Below are 25,055 nucleotides of genomic sequence, written 5' to 3'. Positions count from 1 at the left end.
AAGCACCATTGTTCTGCACACGCTGGGAGACAGTAAATGATACACATTTCCACTGTAACTCATCCTCAAATATTGAGATACCTGTATTAACTAAATTCATTAATGCTCCCTGACTTCAGACTATACTACAAAGCTACAGTCATAAAAACAGTGTAGTACTGGCACAAAAACTGGATCATGGATTAATGGAACAGAATAGAGAGCCCAGAAATAAACCCACACTGTTATGGTTGATTAGGACAAAAGAGACAAGAATATACAATGGGAAAAAGACAGACTCTTCAGTAAGTGGTATGGGAAACTAAGTGGCTACATGTAGAAGAATGAAATTAAATCATATACAAAGATAAATACCACATACAAAAATAAACTCAAAATTAATTAAAGATCAGAGGCCATAACCTCCTAGAGGAAAACAGGCAGAACACTCTTTGAGATGTGTCGTAGTAATATTTTTTTGGATCTGTCTCCTAAGGCAAGGGAAACAAAAGCCACAACAGACAGATGGAACCCAATCAAGCATAAAAGCTTCTTCATAGCAAAGGAAAACATCAACAAAACAAAAAGACAATGTATTGAATGACAGAAAATGTTTGCAGATACGACTGCTGCTGCTGCTGCTGCTAAGTCGCTTCAGTCGTGTCCGACTCTGTGTGGCCCCATGGACTGCAGCCTACCAGGCTCCCCCATCCCTGGGATTTTCCAGGCAAGAGTACTGGAGTGGGGTGCCATTGCCTTCTCCAGCAGATATGACTAATAAGGGGTTAATATCTAGAACATATAAACAGCTCCTTCAGCTCAACATCAAAAGAACAAATAACTTGATTTTAAAAATGAACTGAAGACCTGAGTAGACATTTTTCCAAGAAAGGTACATAGATGGCTAACAGGCACATGAAAATATACTCAACATCACTAATCAGAGAAATACAAAACCAAAACCACATTGACTGTTACCTTACACTTGTCAGCGTGGCTATCATCACTCAAAAAGAGCACAAATAACCTGTTGGTGAGGATGTGGAGAAAAGAGAGCTCTTATATACTGTTGGTGGGAATGTAAATTGGTACAACTGCTGTAGAAAACAGGATGGAGGTTTCTCAAAAACCTAAAGGTAGGGCTATATCATATGATGCAGCAATTCCACTTCTGGGAATATATCTGAAGAAAGAGAACAGACTAATTCAAAAAGATACTTGCACCTCAGTGTTCATAGCAACTTAATTTATAATAACCAAAATATGGAAATAACTTAAATGTCCATAAACAGATAAATGATGTATACATATAAATGAAATACTATTCAGCCATGAAAAATGAAATTTTTTTTTCATTTACAGTAACATGGATGGACTTGGAGGGTATTACACATAGTAAAATAAGACAAAGACAAATACTGTATATTATCACTTATATATGGAATCTGAAAACTAAATGAATGACTATAACAAAACAAAAACAGACTCACAGATATAGATAACAAACTAGTGGTTACCAGGGAGAAAGAGAAGATGAGAGGGGAAAGATAGGGGTAGAGGTTAAGAAGTACAAACTACTATATATACAGTATGTAAACTACAGGGATATACTGTATAACACAAGGACTATAGCAAATACTTTATAATAGCTTTAAGTGGAGTATAATTTACTAAAAAATTTTAAATTTCTGCATTGTACACCTAAAACTAATATAATATTATAAATCAGGGCTTCCCAGGTGGCAGGTAAAGAATCTGCCTGCCAATGCAGGAGACGCAGGAAACTGGGTTTGATCCCTGGGTCAGGAAGATCCCCTGGAGGAGGAAATGGCAACCCACTCCAATATTCTTGCTTGAAGAATTCCATGGACAGAGGAGTCTGCCAGGCTATAGCCCATGGGGTTGCAAAGAGTCTGACACAACTGATTATAAATCAACTATACTTCAATTTCCTAATGTTTGATTAAAAAATAAAATGGTCCATTTATTCAGTTTTTCTGCTATTGAGAAAGACCTGAAAAGGTATGGCCTCTCTGACCATAAATTGTCATTGGTGAATCATGTAGATATATGTTATTTACCATCGTAAACTTCTAGAAATCTACATAAAGTAAATGTTTTTGTGTGTTTCATGAACTGTCCTTCACTGTCTTAATATCATAATAAATCATAATTGCTTGACATTTTATGATATTAATTTTTTACCTAGCATCATGTCCTGTTAGCTATATTCTATAAAATACTTGGAATCTACTAATATCAGGTCATCATTTTTAATCTTACTATAATCTAAATGTGATCAAAGCACCTGGTTGTGTTTATATGACACATTGTAACATATTGCAAATCTGGGAGGATTGCTGACCTTTAATTTTTTTTCTTATTCATCTCCACTCCCTCTCATACCCATTATTTATCCCATTCCATGACCTTTTGAATTACACTTTCTACTCTGTCCCCATTCTCTTCTTCATTTGAACCTTTTAGATGCCTTCACTGAAATATAGCTTTTTGCAGACTTGTGGGAAGAATAATTGGCCTATTTTATGTTTCCCAGTACTACTTACTAATGTTATACCATCATCATTGCTCTTAAACACATGCCATCTGATTAGATCCTCATTAGCTATCATAAGGACTTCCACTCCATGGATGAACCATTACTTTCCTTCTCCTAGCCTGGTCTCTTGTTATAGAGATCTTTTTCAAAGCCCCCATTGATAATCCATCCAGTGTCTCTCACTTCAGTCAATTCTCAGAGCTCTAAAACCCTCCATTTCTATTTGAGCTGCTCAGTAGCATGATCACGACTTGGATCAGTTCTTGAAAATTAAGCAATTCTTTTCACCCAGTTTCTTCTCTTCCCCTTATACATCTTTAATTCATCCATTTATGTGTTTTTTATCTTCATCCTAACCTCTACTCACTTTACCCTTTTTGTTTTCCTCACTCCATTAGCTTCTGTCTGATGTGATTTGCATTTAGTACCTGGCCTGTCTAGTGTTTCTCTTCTCTTGACTATGTTGTGCCCTTGTGGTTCACTCACCCACTCTTTCTTTCTCTGCAGTAGTTCCACATGTCACAGTTCTAAATTACTATTTGAAAAGTACAATGTAGTTATCCTAACTTTTTAATGGCATCCATTTTTTTCCTGTTAGATTGTTTCAATTTTAAAATTAGGAACCTTTGCTGACCACATCCACTGTCAACTGCCTGACTTTATCTGGACCTCTCTGTTTCTGAAAATAATCTTTTATAGCCCTCTATTCATGTATTCCAAATGTTTCTCATATTCCAAGTGCTTAAATCTAACATCCCTTCTCAGGATATGACCTTGCCTCCTACTTTCAGTTCAGTTCAGTTCAGTCGCTCAGTCGTGTCCGACTCTTAGTGACCCCATGAATCGCAGCACACCAGGCCGCCCTGTCCATCACCAACTCCCAGAGTCCACTCAAACTCATGTCCATCGAGTCAGTCATGCCATCCAGCCATCTCATCCTCTGTCATCCCCTTCTCCTCCTGCCCCCAATCCCTCCCAGCATCAGGGTATTTTCCATGAGTCAACTCTGCACAAGGTGGCCAAAGTATTGGAGTTTCAGCTTCAGCATCAGTCCTTCCAATGAACACCCAGGACTGATCTCCTTTGGGATGGACTGGTTGGTAGGTGCCCAATATGCTACTAGAGATCAGTGGAGAAATAACTCCAGAAAGAATGAAGGGATGGAGCCAAAGCAAAAACAATACCCACTTGTGGATGTGACTGGTGATAGAAGCAAAGTCCAATGCTGTAAAGAGTAATATTGCAGTAGGAACCTGGAATGTTAGGTCCATGAATCAAGGCAAATTGGAAGTGGTCAAACAGGAGATGGCAAGTGTAAACGTCGACATTCTAGGAATCAGCAAACTAAAATGGACTGGAATGGGTGAATTTAACTCAGATGGCCTCCTACTTTACTTTAAAAAAAAATAGAATCCATCTGCCAAATTCCCTCATCCATTTTCTCTATATCAAAATTGCTACATCCAAATTTCTTATTTTAACAAAGTGGTTTGTAGATTATTTTACATTTTCTGTACAGATCTCCAAGTTTTTACTCAGCTATCTTTTCTTCTCTCTTATCTCAAAAGTGTGTGTTTTCCTTTTCAGGGCTGACCTGCTTCACCTAGAGCCCTCTTTAACAACTGAGCTCTCCTTTCCTTTCTCCCACTCTCCTCCATTTACCATTTCACCCTCTCTAGTTCGTTTCTGATCAACAGATCATTAAATCAGAAATTGTAAATGTCTGAGATTTTATTCTAGTTGAGAGCTGATAGGTTAGCCTCCCACAGTTTTATAGACATATACCAATAGAAAGCAGAAGACGCATAGGTCAGAGAAAAAGGCCATTTATTGCTCATGGGAAAAAACAAGAAGCAACCAAAGGAGTGTTTTAAACCAATTCCCCGAGCCCAGTTCCCATAAGGCAACCAGTGAGGGCCAGATGTTACCTGTGTGTGCAGCAAGGCATGTTATAGGATAGAGAGCTCCAAGTGAAGAAGACAGGCAGACCTTGTCTTTATTCTGAAATGTAAGCAGATCTTCACCAAGGAGGGAAATGAAAACTTTACTCCCCTGGAATGTCTTCAGGGAGAGCGATGTTCTATTATACCAGTCAGGAGACGGATCTTCCCTCTTCCACTGGGATAGACATCATTTCTAGTTTTCAAGGATGTGCACTGTGCAAATCCCTTGCATAGCAGAAACCCTGGACCATGCAGAAATATGCAATATTCCAATATATGACTTCCAGTCAAAAAAATTCCCAGGTTTCTCTTATCTCCTATCTTAAAAAATATCTTGTATTGTCTGTGTTCACTGCCTTTGTTGTCTTTCTTCCTCGCTTTTTTTTCCTGTAATTCCACTGAAAACTAGTCTCTTCAAGTTATCCCAGTCAAATGTTCATTTCTTAATTATTCTTGATTTTTTGCAAAATTGAACAAAGGCTATACTTTCTTCCTTTTACCTCTAAACTACTCCACTGCTTTCTATGACTAGTCTGATTCTTAAGCCTCTCTCCCTTGCTCATCTCTCTTTTCTTCACTTTTTGGGCTTTTTCACTTTTACTGTAAAATGTGAACATATCACAGGTTGATTTCTCATTCTACATTTGTTTTCCCAAGTATCTTCTACTTTGAGTTGCACCTGTCACCTCTATAGGTGGTTATGATTTATTTCTTATATTCCAAAGCTCACCTGCTATCTCTATTTCTACCTATATATAATAAATTTTAAAACTAAAAATCAATTACATGACCTGACTTTTAAAATCTTTTGTCAGTGGGACTTTCATTCTAATAGTTCTTTAGATTCAAAACTTGAGAATGAGGAAGAGTAGACTCATTCCCTGGTGGCTCATGTGGTTAAGAATCCGCCTGCAATGCAGGAGACTCAGGTTCGATCCCTGGGTTGGGAAGATCCCCTGGAGAAGGGAATGGAAACCCACTCCAGTATTCTTCTCTGGAGAATCCCAAGGACAGAGGAGCCTGGACTGAGTTACTACCACTTTCAGCTTGCTCAAATGCAACAGCCTTAACTGAAATTCTTTTTGGCATTCTGATCCATTGTCTATACTGACACCTAATAAATTACTCAAGCATAAAAACATATTATACAGTTTGTGAGAATTAAGGTCTAATCCTTTCACGTTTTTGTACAAGTCTTCCATTATTGGCCGACTGCTTTTCCCTTCAGTTTCTGCTTGTGCCGTATTTCTAATACTCACACACACAGCGACATACCAAAGTACTTGCTTTGACCTAAATTCACTGCTCACTTATTCAAACATTTTCTGAACCTACTATGAACCAGGCATTATGCTGGGCACTGGGACTATAAATATGAGTAAGTTACAGCCTCTCTTAAGAGGGGGATAAAAATGTGAATAAGTGCCATAGAGTGTGATTTGTAATGCAAGGATACAGAGCAGACCATAAGATTGAAGACAGGGATAAAAGGATTCAATGATGGGAAGGTGGAGCTGGGTGATAAAAGACCTTTGCTGTATCAAAGGAGTGTGGGCTTTTTCCTGGAATAGTATGATCAGATTCATTTTTTTTTAAACAAAGTGTTCCAAATAGTAATAATTTATTCAGGCAATAATGATTGATAGATGCTGAAACTAGTGTGTGAAAGTTTAAAGAAGAAAAGACATTTACTAGACGTTAAATATCTCAGGAAGCTGCTGTATAACACAGGAAGCCCAGCGTAGTGCTCTGTGACAACGAAGAGTGGCAGGATGAGGGGAAGAGAAGAGAGACTCAAGAGGGGGCAAATATATGTATAATTATGACTGCTTCCCGTTGTTGTACTACAGAAACCAACACAACGTTGTAAAGCAATTTTTCTCCAATTAAAAGTAAACATAATAAAAAATAAGAATATAAATATCTCTCCACATTACAGTGGGGAAAATAGTGACATAAACAGTGGAGAAACCTGGTGAATACCGTCTTAACCAATGATCAAAGTTAACATCACAGTAATGGGAGAAATCAGCATCGTGAGCCTCATAATATAATGCACTGGAAGAATGCAGTGCCATCATTTCTGTGATTTTCCTATCAAAATGCATATTCTGAATCTAATCATGAGGAACTATCTGATAAACCCAGTGAGAAGCATTCTACAGAATCACTGGTCTAAACTCTTTAAAACTGAATATCATAAAAGACAAAAGGAAAAAATAACAAGGAATTAAGTATACAATAAACCTATGTGCAATGTATAATCTTGGGTTCCCTCCCTCACCGTGTAAATGGCACTTTGGGAAGCAAATGGCAAAATCTGAATAAGGTCTGCAGACTAGATAACGATACTTTATCAATATCAATTTTATTATTTTTATAATTGTACTGGATATAGAAGATAATTTCCTTTATAAAGTAAGTATCATATACACTGATATATTTAAAGGTAAAGGGGCATTGCATACGCAACTTACTCTTAAGTGATTGAAGTCATATATAGTACGGATGTGAGAGTTGCACCATGAACAAGGCTGAGCACTGAAGAATTGATGCTTTGAATTGTAGTGCTAGAGAAGACTCTTGAGAGTCCCTTGGACAGCAAGGAGATCAAACCAGTCTATCCTAAAGGAAATCAAATCCTGAATATTCATTGGAAGGACTGATGCTAAAGCTGAAGCTCCAATACTTTGGTCATCTGGTGCGAAGAAACAAGACCCTGATGCTGGGAAAAATTGAGGGCAGGAGGAGAAGGAGGCGACAGAGAATGAGATGATTGGATGGCATCACCGAATCAATGGACTTGAGTTTGAACAAACTCTGAGATGGTGAAGGACAGGGAAGCTTGGCGTGCTACAGCCCGTGGGGTCACAAAGCTTTGAACACGACTTAGGGAATGAGCAACAGCAAAACATATTCCTGTATAGAATTATTCACGGTGTCCAAGCAGCGGCATTCACAGTATCCAAGAGGCAGAAGCTATTCAGGTGTCCATCAATGGGTGAATATAAAAACAAAATATAGTATATACATAAATGGAATATTATTCAGGCTGAAAAAGGAAGATAATTCTGACAGATGCTCACGTGTGAGGTACATGGATAAACCTTGAAGACATTGTGCTGAGTGAAATAAGCCAATAACAAGAAGATGAATGTTGTATAATTTCTTTTATATGAGGTACTTGGAGTAGCCAAATTCATAAAGACAGAGATTAGAATGGTGATTGCCAGAGACTAGAGGGGAGAGGAACAGGGAGATATTGTTAGATGGATACGGAGTTTCAGTTCAGGAGGATGAAGAAATCCCAGAGGTGGATGATGATGGTGATGGTTGCATAACAATGTGAAGGTACTCAATGCAACTGAACTGTACATTTGAAAATGGTTAAGTTGTAGTTTTATGTTATATATATTTTAGTATAATTTTGAATAAAAATAAAAAATGTAGAGAGGTGAGAATAAAGGGAAAATGGCAAAATGCCCAGTTATGTTCTAAAGATATAGATGGAGTTAAGAATGGAAGCAGAGAGACCAATTAAAAGGCTGTAGTAATAATTCAGTATAGTATTAGTGACAAAGAAAACATACATCTGAGAATGATTAGAGATTAACAAGCTGATATTTTAGAATCCTTTATCACATCTAGCTTCTGGTAAATGGTGGCACTGTTAACCAAAACATAACATATATGTAAACTCACAAGCTGCTATCTTTGCCTGAGCATTTACCTAATACTCATTTATCCGTCATAACTTGACTGAAATGTGTCTTCCAAAGCCCTCGCTGACTCTTTACAGGCCTTTCCTGATAACTCAGTAAAGAATCCACCCGCAATGCAGGAGACCTGGGTTCGATCCCTGGGTTGGGAAGATCCCCTGGAGAAAGGAAAGGCTACCCACCCCAGTATTCTGGCCTGGAGAATTCCATGGACTGCATAGTCCATGGGGTTGCAAAGAGTTGGACTTGACTGAGTGACTTTTTCTTTCACTGACTCTACATAATCTCTCCTCTGTCTCCTTACCTCTCACCATTTCCTGGACTGAATTAGTCTTTCTCCCTTCTTAGATGTTGTAACAGTATCTTTTGCATTGATATCACCATGTTTCAAAATAGTTGGTTTAACTCTTTCTTCCATACACTGAGCTCCTTGAGGGCAGAAACAGTTACTAGGTTTATGAATCCATGGTACCTTTCATAGTATGTGCTCAGTACTTGTTTGAGTAAAATCAGTAAGTTATTAAAGACTTACACTAGGTTTCTTTATAACGTTCTGTACTTGCCTCTTTCTAGATTCCCCCACCCCAACCCCACTCCCACCCCCACTCAAAGTTCTTATCTATTTCAATAATCTTATAACAAGTCTTTCCATGTTTATTTATTTATTTTGGCTGAGCCTTGTGGACATATGCGATCTTAGTTCCCCAAGCAGGGATTGAACCTGCGCCCCCTGCAGTTGATGTGTAGAGTCTTAACTACTGGACTGCCAGGGAAGTCCCTAGCCTTTCTACTTTTAGCCTGTAGTTTCTCTGTGGTTGTGTGTACTCTGATGCCAGATTAATGAAGTATTTTGGAGTGCTTACATGAAAACTTTCATTATCTTCCCACTATATAAAAAGTAAAGTCCAAATTCACCAGTCAAGAATTTAGACCTTCCACCCATGTTCTCAGAAGTTACCATGTTTATTTCAAATTCGCCTTATCTACCTGCTTATCTTGATTCATCAAGTATTTGAGGACCTGCCTTTTGCAAGACTTTATGAAAGAAGTAAGTTAACTAAATATGATATATGTTCATCATCTTTGTGTTCATTTTTTGGTCCTTTGTTTCCTTTAATGACTTCATTTCATCTTATGGGGGAATAATATTTGGAGAACACTCAGCCATATTCATATTTAAGTAAGTTGTTCCATCTTAAGATAAGTTTAAAATAGGTTACAAGCCATTCAGTGCAATGTTTGGCTCAAAATAAAAGTTCAATAAATGCATAAACTGAATTATTTCAGTTTAAAAATTTAAAGATAGAAATTTAATTTTAAAATTATACCAAAGAAAGTTATTATTGTACTGTTAACATTTGAGGTTTGCTTGCTATTATTATTTGTTGTATCACTTTGAAATACATATTCAAAGCAAATATAAGAGTACTGTATTACACGTTTTCAAAACCTTTTTTCTATACTCTCTTTATAGGTTATATGTAAAGTCAGATGTGCAACTGAACTTGACAAACACAAGTAAGTTTCATGAGTAGCATGTGTAAATTTTTTTTACAGTATACTTCTCAAGGTAGAAGGGCTTGGTAGTTGAGGGTGCTTTAGCAGTTTTGTAGAAGATTATGTATTTAGATTAGTTCATAGAAAGTGAACTGAGTAATCTGGGCTTCCCCCTTCAGCAGTATTGCTGCCGCATACCTTTTTTAGTGCTCTGCCCCTGTCCCACTTCAGATGTCAGATGTAGTTCATAGGGTCTACAAATTCTCAAAATAGATTATACTCTCATAGTCAAACAGATTATGCTGTTTGGAGTGAGAATGTATAGTGTCATTCCATGAAATAAGTAATGTTTCTGTACTGATTCACCTCGAAAATGAGATTGCTAAACTGGGGAGTCAGGAGCCTTGGGTTTCAGACCAATTCATCTATAAACTTGGCAGCAGTGCTCCTCATCTAACCTCTTGATGCTTTTATTCTTAATCTATTGTAATTCCCTGAATGTATGGATAATTTCAAGGTTCATTTTAGGTTTCAAGCTATATAATTATTATTTTTATTATTTAACCTGAAAGAATATTAAGATCTAAACTTCTCAAACTAGAATCCTTGTATTTTGCATGTATGCTTAATAAAGATTGCTTGTTACAGGTTACACATTGCCTTCCATTTTCCTTGTGTAATTACTTACAAAGGCAAACAACGTTTTGTAATTCCCACTATTGAAAGTGACCCAAAGTAGAGGCTTTTAGAATGGCAAATAAGTTTCCGGATCATGTTAATTTGGAGTATAAATGTATTTGAATTGAGTTACTTTCATATAGATAGCTGTTCCAACTACTTGATACAGAGAGCCACACCTTACCTGAAGAGTTTTTATGAAGTGGTCTAATTTTTCTTAAGGGGAAGTAGTTAAGCATTCTACTTTGGGAGTAGTTCTGTATGCATAATAAATATGCCACTTTATAAGAAGATGAGATATTGATGGGTGTATGAAACTCTACATATATTGTCCCTATGTTCCTTTTTAGTCTTGTTTGAAATAAATGTTTGCTATAATCAGATGTTCATAAAGGGGAGTATTGTTTAAAACATATTTCCCTTACCTTCTAAAGTTAATATTAGTGATCAATTTAAATTTATATATGGTATATTAATTTTACAAGAAAATTTTAGAAGCCTGCTAATTCTTAGAATGGAAAGGTCAATGAAAATGTGCTCAGCAGTTACAAAATGAAAAATTCAGGATTACTTTAATTAGTTAAGATAATCCTATATTACTCTTCCTGATAGAGGCAACTGAATTCAAGTCCACATGAGATTATTTTTAAATTCATGGTTTAAAATCTGATGCCATTTTTAAATGGCTTAGTTACTAATATCATAATTGCAAAAATATCCTAAGTAACTGTGTAATTATTAAATTTGTATTTAATGAAATTACAAACAGTTTAAACTGAAGGAATTATTGTACTTAAAGTAACACACTAATTCAATATTAAGTTTAGTTTCTCATTAGTTTTATAAAAATCTAATAAATTCATTTTTTCTTTCAGAATTCTGTTGCATTTGGGCTTTATATTGGCAAGCCTTCTCTTTTTAGTGGTGAACTTGACTTGCGCAATGTTAGTCCATGGAGATGTCCCAGAAAATCAGTTGAAATGGACTGTGTTTGTTCGAGCATTAATTAATGATAGCCTGTTTATTCTTTGTGCCATCTCTTTAGTTAGTTACATATGCAAAATTACAAAAATGTCATCAGCAAATGTCTACCTCGAATCAAAGGTAAGTGTATTTCTTAAATTTATACTTGACAGTCTCACTTCAAATCCTTATCTTATGAACCATATTTTAATGGACATTTTATATTTCTTTAAAAAGCATTCTGAATGTCAGGTACATTTCTGAGCATGAAAGAATGGTCACAAGAAAGTAAAAAGTATTCAAAACTTGGTGCTCACTGAACAATGGTTTTTAAACAAAGACACTTACCTTGAACATGTTGTATTTCCTATGATTTATATCCTCTGCATTGGAGGCTATAATTAAACTACATAAGCCAGAATGTATACAAATGTATCACAAATAGTCTAATATCCAAGGCCATACTAACAACTTAGGTTTCATCAGTAAGGGTGGCAGTACTGCCATTAAACAGATTTACCACTTTATATTTATATACATTTGGGTTAGCAATGTCAAGATGTCTTACTGGTATAGTGTTGTTGATTTGTATAAAGTTTTAGAAAATGTTACTTCACTCCATAATATGAAGTCCCTATGGTATTTGAAACAGCTACTCATGTAACTGAATTTATAAATGCCTTGCTTCTCGCTTTCCATATACTTTTGGGTCAGGAAACAAAAGCCAATGTTAACCCGTTAACAGAGAACCATGAACATTTCTGCTGTTGCTGACTGAGAGTGTGGTTGAGTGGTGAATCAGCATCCCAGAGTATGTGTGGCATTGGGTATGGGGTATATGTGTATGGATATTGGGCTGGGGGGTTATACATACATATGAGCTTGCTTTAATTTGGCATCGTTGCCTATTCACTGACAATAGGCAAGATAGTTTCTTAAACAGTTCTCTGAAATATTTTTTAGACTTCTATATTATTATCACCCTTAATATAATCCTACTAAAGTAAGGTACTATAATTAAATGCATGGAAATCAACTTGTCCCTGAAGTTTAGGTGAAGATTTTAATTTTATTTTTTAAACTTATATCAATAGAAATAGAAATATAGAAACAAAAATAGAAATAGAGGAGAGAAAGAGAGACATAGAGAGACTTAACTTTCAAATCCATTAATCTTGTCTGGAAATTTTTTTATCCAACTTCTAACAGTTTACTTCCTAAAAATCAAATATTTTAGTTAATTCTGGCTTCCATATAAGTGTTAAGAATAATATAACCACCGTTGTTGTGGTGCATAATCTTTTGATGTTGCAACAGCATCTTTTCATAGTGTGACAACACCAGGATAAATTCCTTACCTCTTTTGTCTAGTGATAAAACATAGATAAATGAGGCTGAATTTGAAGGCTTGTTTTCTGAATACTTAGAAACTTTTTGAGTTTGGTTTTGCTCACTGTGATATACAGAATTCTCTGAATGTAGTTAAGTTACCAATGTGAGGAGGGAAGTTAATCTGATAATTCCTCCAGAATTATTTTAAATACCTTCCCTGTCACTATCATATGAAAAATATACACTTAAATTTAAAAAGTGCATGGATTCAGGATTCTCTCGCAACGCTGCAGAGAAACATGTTCAGATACATACCTATAAAGGTAAATATAATATGAGATAGTAAATTATTTGTATTATGCTGTTCTGTAGTTCTTGGTTTTCCTAATTAGGTTTACTCAAATAGTACATCATCTTGCTTTCACATTTTCTTTGTAAAATGTCTAGACTCATTTTTGTTTTTTGACTTCTATAACAATATATAGTAATAGCCATTTCTTTTATTCAATCAGCAAATGTTTGTTGAGCATCTGTCTCCTCCACTTTCAAACTGACCTTGTTTCTTGCTATCCCTAAGAGAGTTTCCTGAAAGTTCAGACTTTGGTCTTCTGTTTTTCTCTTTATTCTTCCTTCCTACTTCTACATATTCAGTGATAATGAGATCCTCCATGATTTGTCTCAGTCTTACCAACCTTATTTCTAAGTAGTACAGTTATGCTTCTCTGTCTCTATACCCTTAGGCTGTTTCATCTTCCCAAAATGTCTTTCCGCTCCCAGTACTCTATTCCTGTTTGTCCTTATCTTACCTAACTTTAAGGCATAACTTTAATGTTTCTCCTTTTTATGACCTTAATTTTGTCCCTTCTTCTTCATCTCCAAAATAAAATTTAGAAATAACTTTCTGTTTGAATTCTCTTAACTTTATTCTTTTACCTACTAGATCAGTGTTGTGACTTGGTTCTTTTTCAAAGTAGCAACTCTGACTTGCTTTTTAAATATTCGTTATTATGAATTTGAATAGTTTATTTCTTCCCTTTCAGTTTCTGATTTTCTTACATATGTAAGGTTGTTACTTTGTTCCATATCTATGTTCTTATATAGATACTTAATTTATTATTTTAAATTAAACTAATAAAGGCATTTAGAGCAATATGTTTTCTCAAGTACTGCCTGCCAACTTTCCATAATATCGTTACTGTATATTATAGCAACATCCTTTGGATTTCAGCCATGTCTTAAATACTACATATTTACACATTGGTGTGAATTAGATGATATCTCTACGTATAGACAAATGCTATTCTACTTTCACTTTGGTGAAAAGTCTAAAATTCAGATGTATGTTCTCTTTGGGCCCTCTAGCTTCCACTGGAATTTCTCAGTTTTACCCTCTGCATGATTGTCCATGCATATGACTCTGGCCTCCTGAACAATGTAGCATTTCTGTACTCCAGGTTCTTGTTGGAGAAAATAAGCTATTAGTTGTTAAACTCAAAAGTTTAATTGACAGAAACATTACCTGAAGGACATACAGTCTGTCCATTTCCCCATCTAGTCCATATCTACTCTCTGCCTAATCCAGTTCATTATAGAGTTGTATTCTGAGACTGCATTATAGCCTGGATAGAATTGTCTTTCCTGACATATACTGGCACATCATGCTTTGGTCTACATCAGGGAATGTGTAAGAAATTTCTTGTGAGAAACATTTGTCTTAAAGTCTTATCATATTATGTTGTTGCTCCCTAGAAAAGATCTTTTTCTCCAGTTTAGTACCAAGAAAAATATTATTAAGTTCTTTTCTCTGGCTACTGTGTTGTGCAGAGGCAAATCTGTGGCTCATCTTTATAGCAGTCACAGGTGATCTTATGATACCCAGTTTTGTTCCGGGACTGCCTCTCCTTTCACTTCACGTTCTTAGCCCATCCTCACATCTTACCCCATCCCCACACATTCCTATATTTATTTTTTATTCTGTGTGTATCTCTGTAACTACTGCAAATTCTCTTTTGCAATGAGGGTAATATAAATTTTAAAATGTGGTTGGATATACTTCGAGATATGTTTATATCTCTTTTTCATATATATTGATTTTTTAATTAATTTGAAATGACCTTAGTGAGGGACAGTGTATCATAGTGCTTAAGAGCTAAAAAAACCCCTGGGATCCGAGAGATAAGGATATAAATAAATCCTGTCTCTCCTGTTCATTGGCTGTATGACCAATTGAGCAATTGGAAAAGTAATGAGAATGTGCAGGTTGTTCAGATTGGGATTTGAACTCATGGTCTTGATATCACATACCTGGTCTCAGCCCTTAATGAAGCTTAGATTCTTAATGTCTCATTGAGGAAAGAATTCAGTGAGAGACAAAGTGATAGGTAAGAAGTGGATTTATTTAGAGAGAAGCACATTCTACAGATAGAGTGTGGGCCATCTCAGAAGGCAAGAGGTCCTGAATTATGGGGTGGTTAGTTTTTATGTATTGGGTAATTTTATAGGCTAGTGAGTGGGAGGATTATTGCAAATATTTTGAGGAAGGGACAAAGACTTCCAGGAATTGGACTATTGTCAACCTTTTGGTTTTTGATGGTCCAGCTTGAAATTGTCATGGCACTGGTGGGTGTGTCACTTAGCTTTTGCTAATGTGTTATGATGGGCATATAACGAGGTCCACAGGAAGTCAGATCTTCTGCCACATTGGACCTAGTTGGTTTAACTAGTTTTTGTCATGTCCTATGGCCATATCATTCTTTTAAAACTTGTTCCCTGCCGCCTTGCCTCCTGTTTCAGTAACAGCATCTCTAATGGTCACTCTCCTGGTCTGTAAAATGAAAATAATGATAATGTTGATCTCATAGGTTGTTTGAGGATAAGAGTGGAACCTACCTTATAATGTTGTTATAAAAATTAAATTAAAATGAATATAAAGTGTTTAGTGTGATTCCTAGCAGTTAGGAAGGCCTTATAAATGTTAGTTATTATGATCCTAATATATAAAAAAGGATGGTAATGTAGCTTCAAAAAGTTCTTGAATACCTAAAATTGTTGGCAAAATGTGTCTGGAGACATGTCCTCTATATATAATAAAATTCTCCAAAGGAACAGTGAAAAAGATAAGAATTATTGGAGAATAGGATTTCTCTTTTAAATATTTTAATTTTGACTCTGTTTATATTCCATTCTGCACAGATTTTGTAATGGTTGAAGTCTCCAACATTTCATCTAATAATTGAGTCATTTTTCTTAGAAATTTTTGGAACATGTATTGTTGAAAGTATATAATGACCTTTTTTATTTTTTAATTTTTTTCTTAATATTATTTTTAAACTTTTTGTATATTGCTGACATTTCAAGTGTGTCTCATTAACTTTAGATAAAATGTTTCTTTTTTACAAACTCTTTATAGGGTAAACAAATACATTGTATTTATTAATATGATCATTTGTCAGTATTAGTCCTTTTCTCCAGTTAAGTTTTTTGAATTGCTCTTTGCTTTGCCTTTCTTTGTTTTCTGTGGTATATTTGAATTTATTTATGTTTAATCAGAATTATAATTTTTAACATTAAAATACATACAATAAAATTATTTTTATTCTAATATTAATTTCCATTTCAGGAAAAATAAGCATATTTATAAGAATATAGGAGACATGTTATTTTTAATGGATAAAATAGTGGCACAAAAAAGGTTTCAAATTAATTAATTTAAAAGCTCAACTTTTGTACTCACCTTATCTTTCAGTGATCTTTCATACAGATAATCCCAACTTGCCATTATAGGAGCCAAAATAATGGCAAGTTGGGATTATCTGTATGAAAGACCACTCAAAGTTAGGGTGAGTACAGAAGTTGAGCTTTTAGCCTTACATCTATGATCAAGGACATGTACAACTTTATATCTGGATGAGAGTGTAAAGCAGATGATTATCTGACTCAAGGTTAGCTTGTCTCCCTGCCTAGTTAGCTGTTTGCAAATAATGCATTTTCTCTCTCTCTCTCTCCTGAATGTCTAACAGTTTTAATTACTATGCAAACCTTTCTGTCCCATGTTCACTCAACTCTTGATCCATATTAATTACTATATTGGGATGGAAGGCATCATCAGCATCTTGCAGAGGCACAGTAACATTCAACTTAAACTATATTTTTGATCATTCATGGAGACCAGCTGATCCCATAAGACTAAAGAAGTAGTTTATGATTACTTAGGCCACATTAAAGTAATAGACTAAAATACCATTAATGCCTGTCATCCACCACCCTGAAATATGACTTCACCAGAATTTGTTGAGGATGATGGTTAAAAAAAAAAAAACAAAAAACAGAGGCTGCATCATCCTCTATAATAGATATGATTGCTACCTTCCCAGTGTTCTGATTTCTCTCTTGAGTCACTGGAATTTTTTTCATTCATCTTAAGCTGTGGTGCTTCTTTAATTTACTGCCTTCATTATTCCAGTTCTTATACTGCAAGTCTTATTTCCTATTCTGTTGCTGAACCAATCCACCACACACTTGTCCCATTTGAAAAATCCCTGCTTACAACCCTGGGTTTATATCTTTTATCTCTTCCTAAGCTCGAGTACCTTTCCTTTATACTTCTAAATTCTTCTACTAGACCAGCCAGCATTTTCAGAAGTTTTTTATTTTTCCATGGACATAAAGTCCATCAACTTAAAGCCATCTTATCTGTAACAGTGGAGTCATTGGAGCCAGAGATCTAATTTCATTGTGTCTTAGCATCATGAAACTATTTTTAAAACTGTTTAGGCCTTATAATTATCAAAATACATTTTAAATTTACTAATTGAGATTACTTTGTTTTCTTATTTTTGATGCTTAGTTTGGCATTCTAATTTCAAAATGGAAATAGCATTTGTGAGATGGATTCAGAAACATGTGCAGGGTTCTACTTCTGCTATTGGCCAAGTAGCTTCTATTGGACTCAACCTTCTGCAGAAAGCAAAGACAAATCCTGGAAAAAATATAAAAAGCACTGACAACACTGGAGAGCAGCCTCTTAGAAGAAGGAACTGACACAGCGTGAGTTTCCTGCTTTTTACAGCTTCTAGCCTGAGGAAAAGTCCCATCCATGGGGCAGCCAAAACTTGAAGAGAAACCTGCTATTTTACTTGCTTGAAGAATCATAGGGCAAAATTCAAGAAACTATTCCAGATGGAAAGTCAGTGGAAAATCTCAGGAAGAAGACAGCCAGGTAGAGGAAGGTCCAAATTCTGATTTTAAACTCTGCCAAATTTTTATCTGATACTTGAACTAGACATGTTCAGGACATACTCTAAGCAGCAGCACAGTAAAGGTTAAAGAAATTGAACTGAGATTTCAGCTGCTATTCATGCAGGGGAGACAGTTTGAGATTTGAATCTAGCCAGCTTAATCATTTGCTAAAAATAAAAAAAAATTTAAGGGAAAAGAAAAAAAATCAATACGTTTTAGAAAACTATAGCAGCATCCAAACTCTAAAACATGGCTCTCACAATGTCCAGGACAGAATCCAAGGTCACTAGATATATGAAGAAACAGGAAAACTATAACTCATACTCAAGAGCAAAAAGAAAAACTCAAAAAGCAATCATTGGTGGCAGTCTCAGATGTTAACCCAGATGTTGAATTTATCAATGATTTTATAATATGCTCAAGGATATGAAGGAAATATATATTAATATGTGAATGAATTAATAAGAAATCTTAAAGAGAAATAGAAGCTATTTTTTAATACTACCAGAAAGTTTAGAATTAAAAAATACAGTATTTAAAATTAAATAGTCACTACTTGGGCTTAGCAGCAGATTGGAGATGAAAGAAGAGTCAGTGAACTTAAATCAATCAGAAATTATCCAATCTGAAGACCAGAGGATGATGGGGGACAGGGAGGGGAGATGACAATGAAATGAACAGAGTCTCAGGGTCAAATTACGTATAATTGGAATTCCCAAGGGAAAAGAGGAAGAAAATGAGATTGGGAAAAAAACGTGTGAAGACATGTGACTTAAATTTTCCAATTTTGATGATAGACACAAATTTGCAATTTCATGAAGCTCAGCAATCCCAATCAGGATAAGTATAAAGAAAATCTCACCTAGGTTCATTGTAGTCAAAGTGCTTGAAGTGAGAGTGAAAGTGTTATTTGCTCAGTTGTGTCCAACTCTCTGTGACCCATGGACTGTTGTACCCTGCCAGGATCCTCTGTCCATGGGATTTCCCAGGCAAGAATACTGGAGTGGGTTACCATTTCCTCCTCCAGGGAATCTTCATGACCCAGGAATCGAACCCACGTCTCCTGTGTCTCCTGCATTGCAGGCGAATTCTTTACCCACTGAGCCATCGGGGAAGCCCTGAAGTGCTTAAAACCTAAAAAAAGAAAATTTTGCAAATGGAAAAGAATGACACATACATAAGGGAACATTGATTCAAAGGTTCAGTCACTTCTCATCAGATGTAATACAGCCTGAAGACATGGAAACAATATCTTTGAAATGCTGAAAGAAAAATGTTGTCAACTCTGAAATCTGTTATCTTGCAAAAATATTCTTAAAGAATCATGAAGAAGTAAAAAATCTTCAGATAAAAGAAAAAGAAAACAAAGAAGATGAACTACCAACAGACCTACACTACAAAAAATGCTAAGAGAATTTTACAGACTGAAGAGGAATAAAATTGGCTTGAATTTTAGCTCTTCAGGAAGGAATGAAGAACACAAGAAATAAAAAATGTGTGGGTAAATATAATTTCCTAATTTCTTTAAAATAAATATGACTGTGCAAAGCAAACATTATAATGTGAGGCTTAGGTGTGTAGATATAATACATAATTCTCGGTATAGTATATAGAACAACTATAGCACTGTAGCATAAAGGACAGGGCCTATATGGTCACAGTTATTATATTTTACATCAAATGGAATAATATTAACAATTATTTAGACTATGAAAAGTTAAGGATATATTTTATAATCCCTAGAGCAGTGATTCTCAAACGTTTTGGTGTCAAGATCCCATTACAATACTAAGAATTACTCAGGACCCCAAAGAGATTTTGTTTGTATAACTTATATCTACCTATATATACATTTTAGAAAAAATGAGAAATTAAAAATATTCATTTATTAATTCATTAAAATACCAATAATAGATCTATTCTATGTTAACATGAATAAAATGTTTTTATGCTAGATAATTATGTTTTCCAAAACAAAAGTAAGTTAGTGAAAAGATTGACATTGTTATACATTTTGAAATCTCTTTAATGTCTGACTTAATAGAAGACATCTGGATTTTCATATCTGCTTCTGCATTCAATCTGTTGTGATATGTTGTTTAGGTTGAAGTATATGAAGAAAATCCATCCTCACACATATATGTAGTTGGAAAATGGAGGAGAATTTAAATAGCCTTTTCAGATAATTGTGGATATTCTTCTTTAATACTACACCAAAACTCTGAAGTGGAGGTTTCTTAAAGGTTAGTTGCCATATAGAATCTAAAGCCATATTAGTGAACTTTCTGTACTCTCCATTGGTCTGTCTTAACACTTTGAATGAGTTATAACATCATGCATTGATCACAGGAAAAGAGTGGTCACAGATCTTCAAAATGTTGATACATTTCATTAGACAATATCCAGAATCACTTTTGTTAATACTACCACCAACCCCATCAAAGAAAGTATTTAAGTTTGGGAAGCTGCCAGTCTTACAGTGGATACAGGTACTTACAAGTTTTCAAAAATTCTAATTTTGACTTGAAAGTTCATATTTCATCATTGGCAATAAATATTATTAGATGTTTTCTTTGACATGACATACTCATTTCATTTATTTTTGAAAAAAGAAGTATGCTTATTAACCAAGTCTAAATGACCGTTGTTTGTCTGCCATAGCTGTCTGTTAAGTAGAAAATGGGGTTTCATGAAAAAAGTGGCTCATAAGTTCAGCTCACAAGTCAAACAACCACATAAGTGCTTCTCCTCAAGACAACTACTGTGCTTCAGTATACAGCAGAATCACTTCAATGCATATCCTATCTCTTCACACATAGTATTAAATAGATAGGTACTGGGGGGTCAATACTTAATAAATATTTTCACTGTTTCATCAGGGATATTCTTAAATGAACTTTCTTTTTTAACTGGGAGTGCATAGTAGTAAAGAACATAATACTCTTTGGTACCACTGCATTGATTTGTGCTCCAGCCCACAGTTTTACCATCGATTGTTTCTGTACCGTAGGTGAGACTATCAGCGCAACTGGCCCAGCATAAATAATCAGAAGAATTTTCAACACTTCGAATATTTCAGTGCTACTTCTCAGGCATTGACATAAGAGTATCTTGTATGATTAGCTGGTGCTGACACCAAATGAATACAAACAAAATTAGTCCTGCTATATCAGATTTATTTATTTTTAAGGCAAACACAGTAACACAAGTCTATTGATAAGACATTAAATCACTGTTTTTAGCTAAATCTTTGAATTAGTAAATTTCTATATTGGAAAATGGTAATGCATGTTTCATCCAGGAGGCATTCAACAATGTTAACTTTTCAAGGCTTTACTAGTCTCTCGGCTATTGTGATTGGTTTGCCAACCAATGCAGTATAACAACTTAGCCTATAAAGTGCCTGAATGGTTTTTTAATTTCTAGTTTGGAAAGTTATAAAAACAATTTGTGGCATTTAAATGCTCACCACACCTGCATTTACAATTACAATTGTTTTGCTTTAATCTCTGAATGATTGATCTCAAAATGATGCTGCAGCTTAACTTGGACATAATGTTCTGTCGCAAAAGACAATAAGGTAAATTATTAACATTTATAAAGCTCATTGCATTTCATTTGATAAAACAGGAAATCAGTGTCACCCAGTTACTTTATATAGATTTCTTTCTTCACTGAGTCAGAGAATTCTAACACTTTCAACTTTCTCAGTATCTTAGAAGTAAACAGAAAAGCTGTGTGTAGAGAAAAATATTTGTTATTCTAATGAATATATATAACATAAAATTTATGATTTTAACCATTTTTAAATGTACAGTTCAGGGACATAAAGTACATTTACATTGCTGTGTAACCATCACCACTGTCCATCTCCAGATCATCTTCATCATCCCATACTGAAACTTTGTACCAATAAAAAGATAAGTCCCCATTCCTAAGCCAATAATCCATTCTTAAATATGAAAACAATTATAATTTTTCATTTTAGAGTAACATGTGATTAATTTCTAAAATGAGTTTAATATTAAATTTAATATTTTAAGTTATTTAAATGCTTAAATATTATGAAACAAATATATTAATTCTACCTAGTCTTATTGTGCTGCCATGTAGATACAAGGAAAAATTTAGGATTTCATTTCATTTTTTTTTTCTTTTGGCTACACCCTGTGGCTTGCTGGATCTTAGTTCCCCAACCTGAGTTTGAACCCAGGCCACGGCAGTGAAAACATCAAGTCCTAACCACTGGATTACCAGGGAAGTCCCCCTTTCTCTTCTTTTCTTCTAGGATTTCAGAATAACTACTTGTTTGGGGATTTTCCTGATGGTCTGGTGGTTAAAACTCCATGCTTCCACTGCAGGGGCTATGGGTTTGATCCCTGATTGGGAGCTAGGAACCCACAGACCATGTTATGGGCATTGCCAAAAAAGAAAATAAACCTAACTGTTTGATAATAATGAGGTTTTAGCAGGTATATCAGGTATAATTAAAGAAAATTAACAAGAACCCAATAAAGATACAGAGAACAAGCTGAGTTAATCTCTGAAAATGGATGTGTATATACCCTAAATCTATTATATCAGGAACCTATTAATAGAAAACACAAGAACACACATGTATACAGAGTGTTGACACCATCACATATCATAAAGTCTCTGGAAAACTCTGCTGTATATACAAAAGAGAATGAAAATATAATAGGCAAATAACATCTTAGTACTCTTGTTTTTAATCATCTTGATTTTGATTTTTAAGATCCCGAGACCACACTTTAAGGACTGCTGCCCTAGAGCAACCACTTAAGGCAAAAAGAAAACAACAAGGAATAGAAAAGTATAGTTAAAAGTTCAATAGATAAATTAAAATGGAGTTCTAAAAGATATTCAATTAACCAAAAGATGCAGGAAATAATGGATAGGGGAACAACAAATAAATATGCAAATAGTAAAATGTAAGACCTAAATTTAAACATATCACTAATTATAGTAAATGTTAATGGACTAAACACTCCTGTTAAAAGGTAGAGACTGTCAAAATGAATTTAAAAAAAAAAAACAAAACAAGACCCATCTATACTGTGACTTCAGAAGGCACTTTAAATATAAAGATAGATATAAGTTGAACAAGAAAACTGATATACTACTCATTCAATAAGTGTAAGAAGGCACTTTAATATTAAGCAAAAGAGTTGTCAAGACAAAGGGTATTACCAGATATAAAAGTTAAGCAAAGAATATTACCAAATATAAAGAGGTACAGTTCATCAAACACATAAAAATAACAGATGTGTATATGAAACCAAATAGTAGGAATAAAGAGGAGGAACTTACCAGGTAGTAAGAAATAAAGGGATAAAAATCCCCACAATCATAGTTGGAGCTTTTATCGTCCTATGCTCAGTCCCAATTCATGAGCCTCAGGAGATGTAGGTTCAATCCCGGGGTTAGGAAGATCCCCTGGAAGAGGGCATGGCAATCCACTGCAATATTCATGCCAGAATAACCCCATGGATAGAGGAGCCTGGCAGGCTGCAGTCCATAGGGTCACACAGAGTTGGACACGACTGAAGTGACTGAGCACACACTTGTAATCTCTTATACTTAGAGATACAGAATCTAGCAACACTGATTTAACATTTGAAAATCAGTCAATCAATGTAATTCACTACATTGAGAGAACAAAAGAGAAAAGATAAATAATCATTTGAATAGGTGTAGCAAAAACATCTGACAAAATTCAGCACCCTTCATGATTTAAAAATAATTAAATTTATTAAATAAATTTATTTATTAAATTTAAATATGTGCAATGAAACTTTAAGCCAATAGGGAATAGAAGGAATGTTCCTCAACCTGATAAAAGACATCTCTAAAAAACCTGCAATCTGTGTCACACTGAAAGTATTGAATGTTTTGCCCTTAAGGTTGGAAACAAAGCAAGGAAGTCCATTCTCACCATTTCTATTCAGTAGTCCAATAAAACAAAAACAGAAGGTATAAAATTAGAAATTAAGAAGTAAAACTGTTTTTTACATCTATGACTCCTTTGCTGCCCTGCATATAGGATCTTCGGTACCATCTTTCTAAATTCCATATATATGCATGCATTAATATGCAGTATTTGACTTTCTCTTTCTGACTTAATTCACTCTGTATAATAGGACAACCCAGAGGGATAGGGTGGGGAGGGAGGCGGGAAGGGGATTCAGGATGGGGGGACACATGTATACCTGTGGCCGATTCATGTTGATGTATGGCAGAAACCATCACAATATTGTAAACTAATTATACTCTGATTAAAATAAGTTAATATTTTTTAAAAAACCACCTAGCCCATCAAAAAAAAAAGAAAGAAAACTAATTGCAGATAACATGGTTGCTTAAGTAGAGCATCCTGAAGAATCATGAATATAGCAAGTTCTCAGGATACAAGGTCAAAATGCAAAATTACATGATTTTCCTATATACCAGATATAGTCAGTTGGAAAATTAAATTCAAAAAGCAATTCTATAGCATAAAGAAACCAAAATACTTAGGAATCTATTTTGCAAAAAACAAGCAGTACCTCTATACTGAAAACTATTACATGTTGCTGAGAGAAAGATCTAAATCATTGAAGACCATTATTTATGGATTAGAAGATACAGTATTTTTAAGATGACAATTCTCCCCACAAAAGATCTATCAGTAAAATGCAATCCCAATTATAATTGCACCTTGCAGCTTTAAAAAACAGAAATTGACAAATTTATTCTAAAATTTATATGGGTATAGAAAGGACCTAAAATACTTTTAAAAAGTAGTGCTTTCCAATAGAACTTTCTGTGATGATAAAAATATTATATATCTGTACTAGCCAATATGTAACTATGGAGCACTTGAAAGAGGACTAGTGCTACAAAGGAACTGATCTTTTAATTTAACATGTTTAAATGTGATTATGTAAATACATGTGGCTAACAGTTATTGTAGTGAACAATGCAGAAGGTAATTCTGAAAAAGAAGAGTTAGAACACATGACTTTGAAACTTAGTGTAAAACCATAGTAATTAAGACATAGACAAACATAATAGCCTGGAAACAATCCACACTTAAATAATCTTGAGTTTTGACAAAGGTGCTAAAACAATTCAAAGGGAAAGCTA

The 25,055-nt window shown here is 34.7% G+C and overlaps 1 protein-coding gene across 1 annotated transcript in view; it reads left to right on the top strand.

Moving 5' to 3' along the window:
• The window catches only part of GPR137C (G protein-coupled receptor 137C), a 59,446-nt gene that overhangs the window by 23,657 nt on the left and 10,734 nt on the right, over nt 1-25,055 (top strand). Inside the window, exons 2-3 of the mRNA XM_070468616.1 lie at nt 9,676-9,719; nt 11,252-11,480. Of these exons, the coding sequence (XP_070324717.1) occupies nt 9,676-9,719; nt 11,252-11,480 (273 nt within the window). The remainder of the gene's footprint in view (nt 1-9,675; nt 9,720-11,251; nt 11,481-25,055) is intronic.

Source organism: Odocoileus virginianus, chromosome 6 (genome assembly GCF_023699985.2).
Source record: "Odocoileus virginianus isolate 20LAN1187 ecotype Illinois chromosome 6, Ovbor_1.2, whole genome shotgun sequence".
In the NCBI taxonomy this organism is placed as follows: domain Eukaryota; kingdom Metazoa; phylum Chordata; class Mammalia; order Artiodactyla; family Cervidae; genus Odocoileus; species Odocoileus virginianus.
This window is presented reverse-complemented; position numbering and strand designations above follow the sequence as displayed.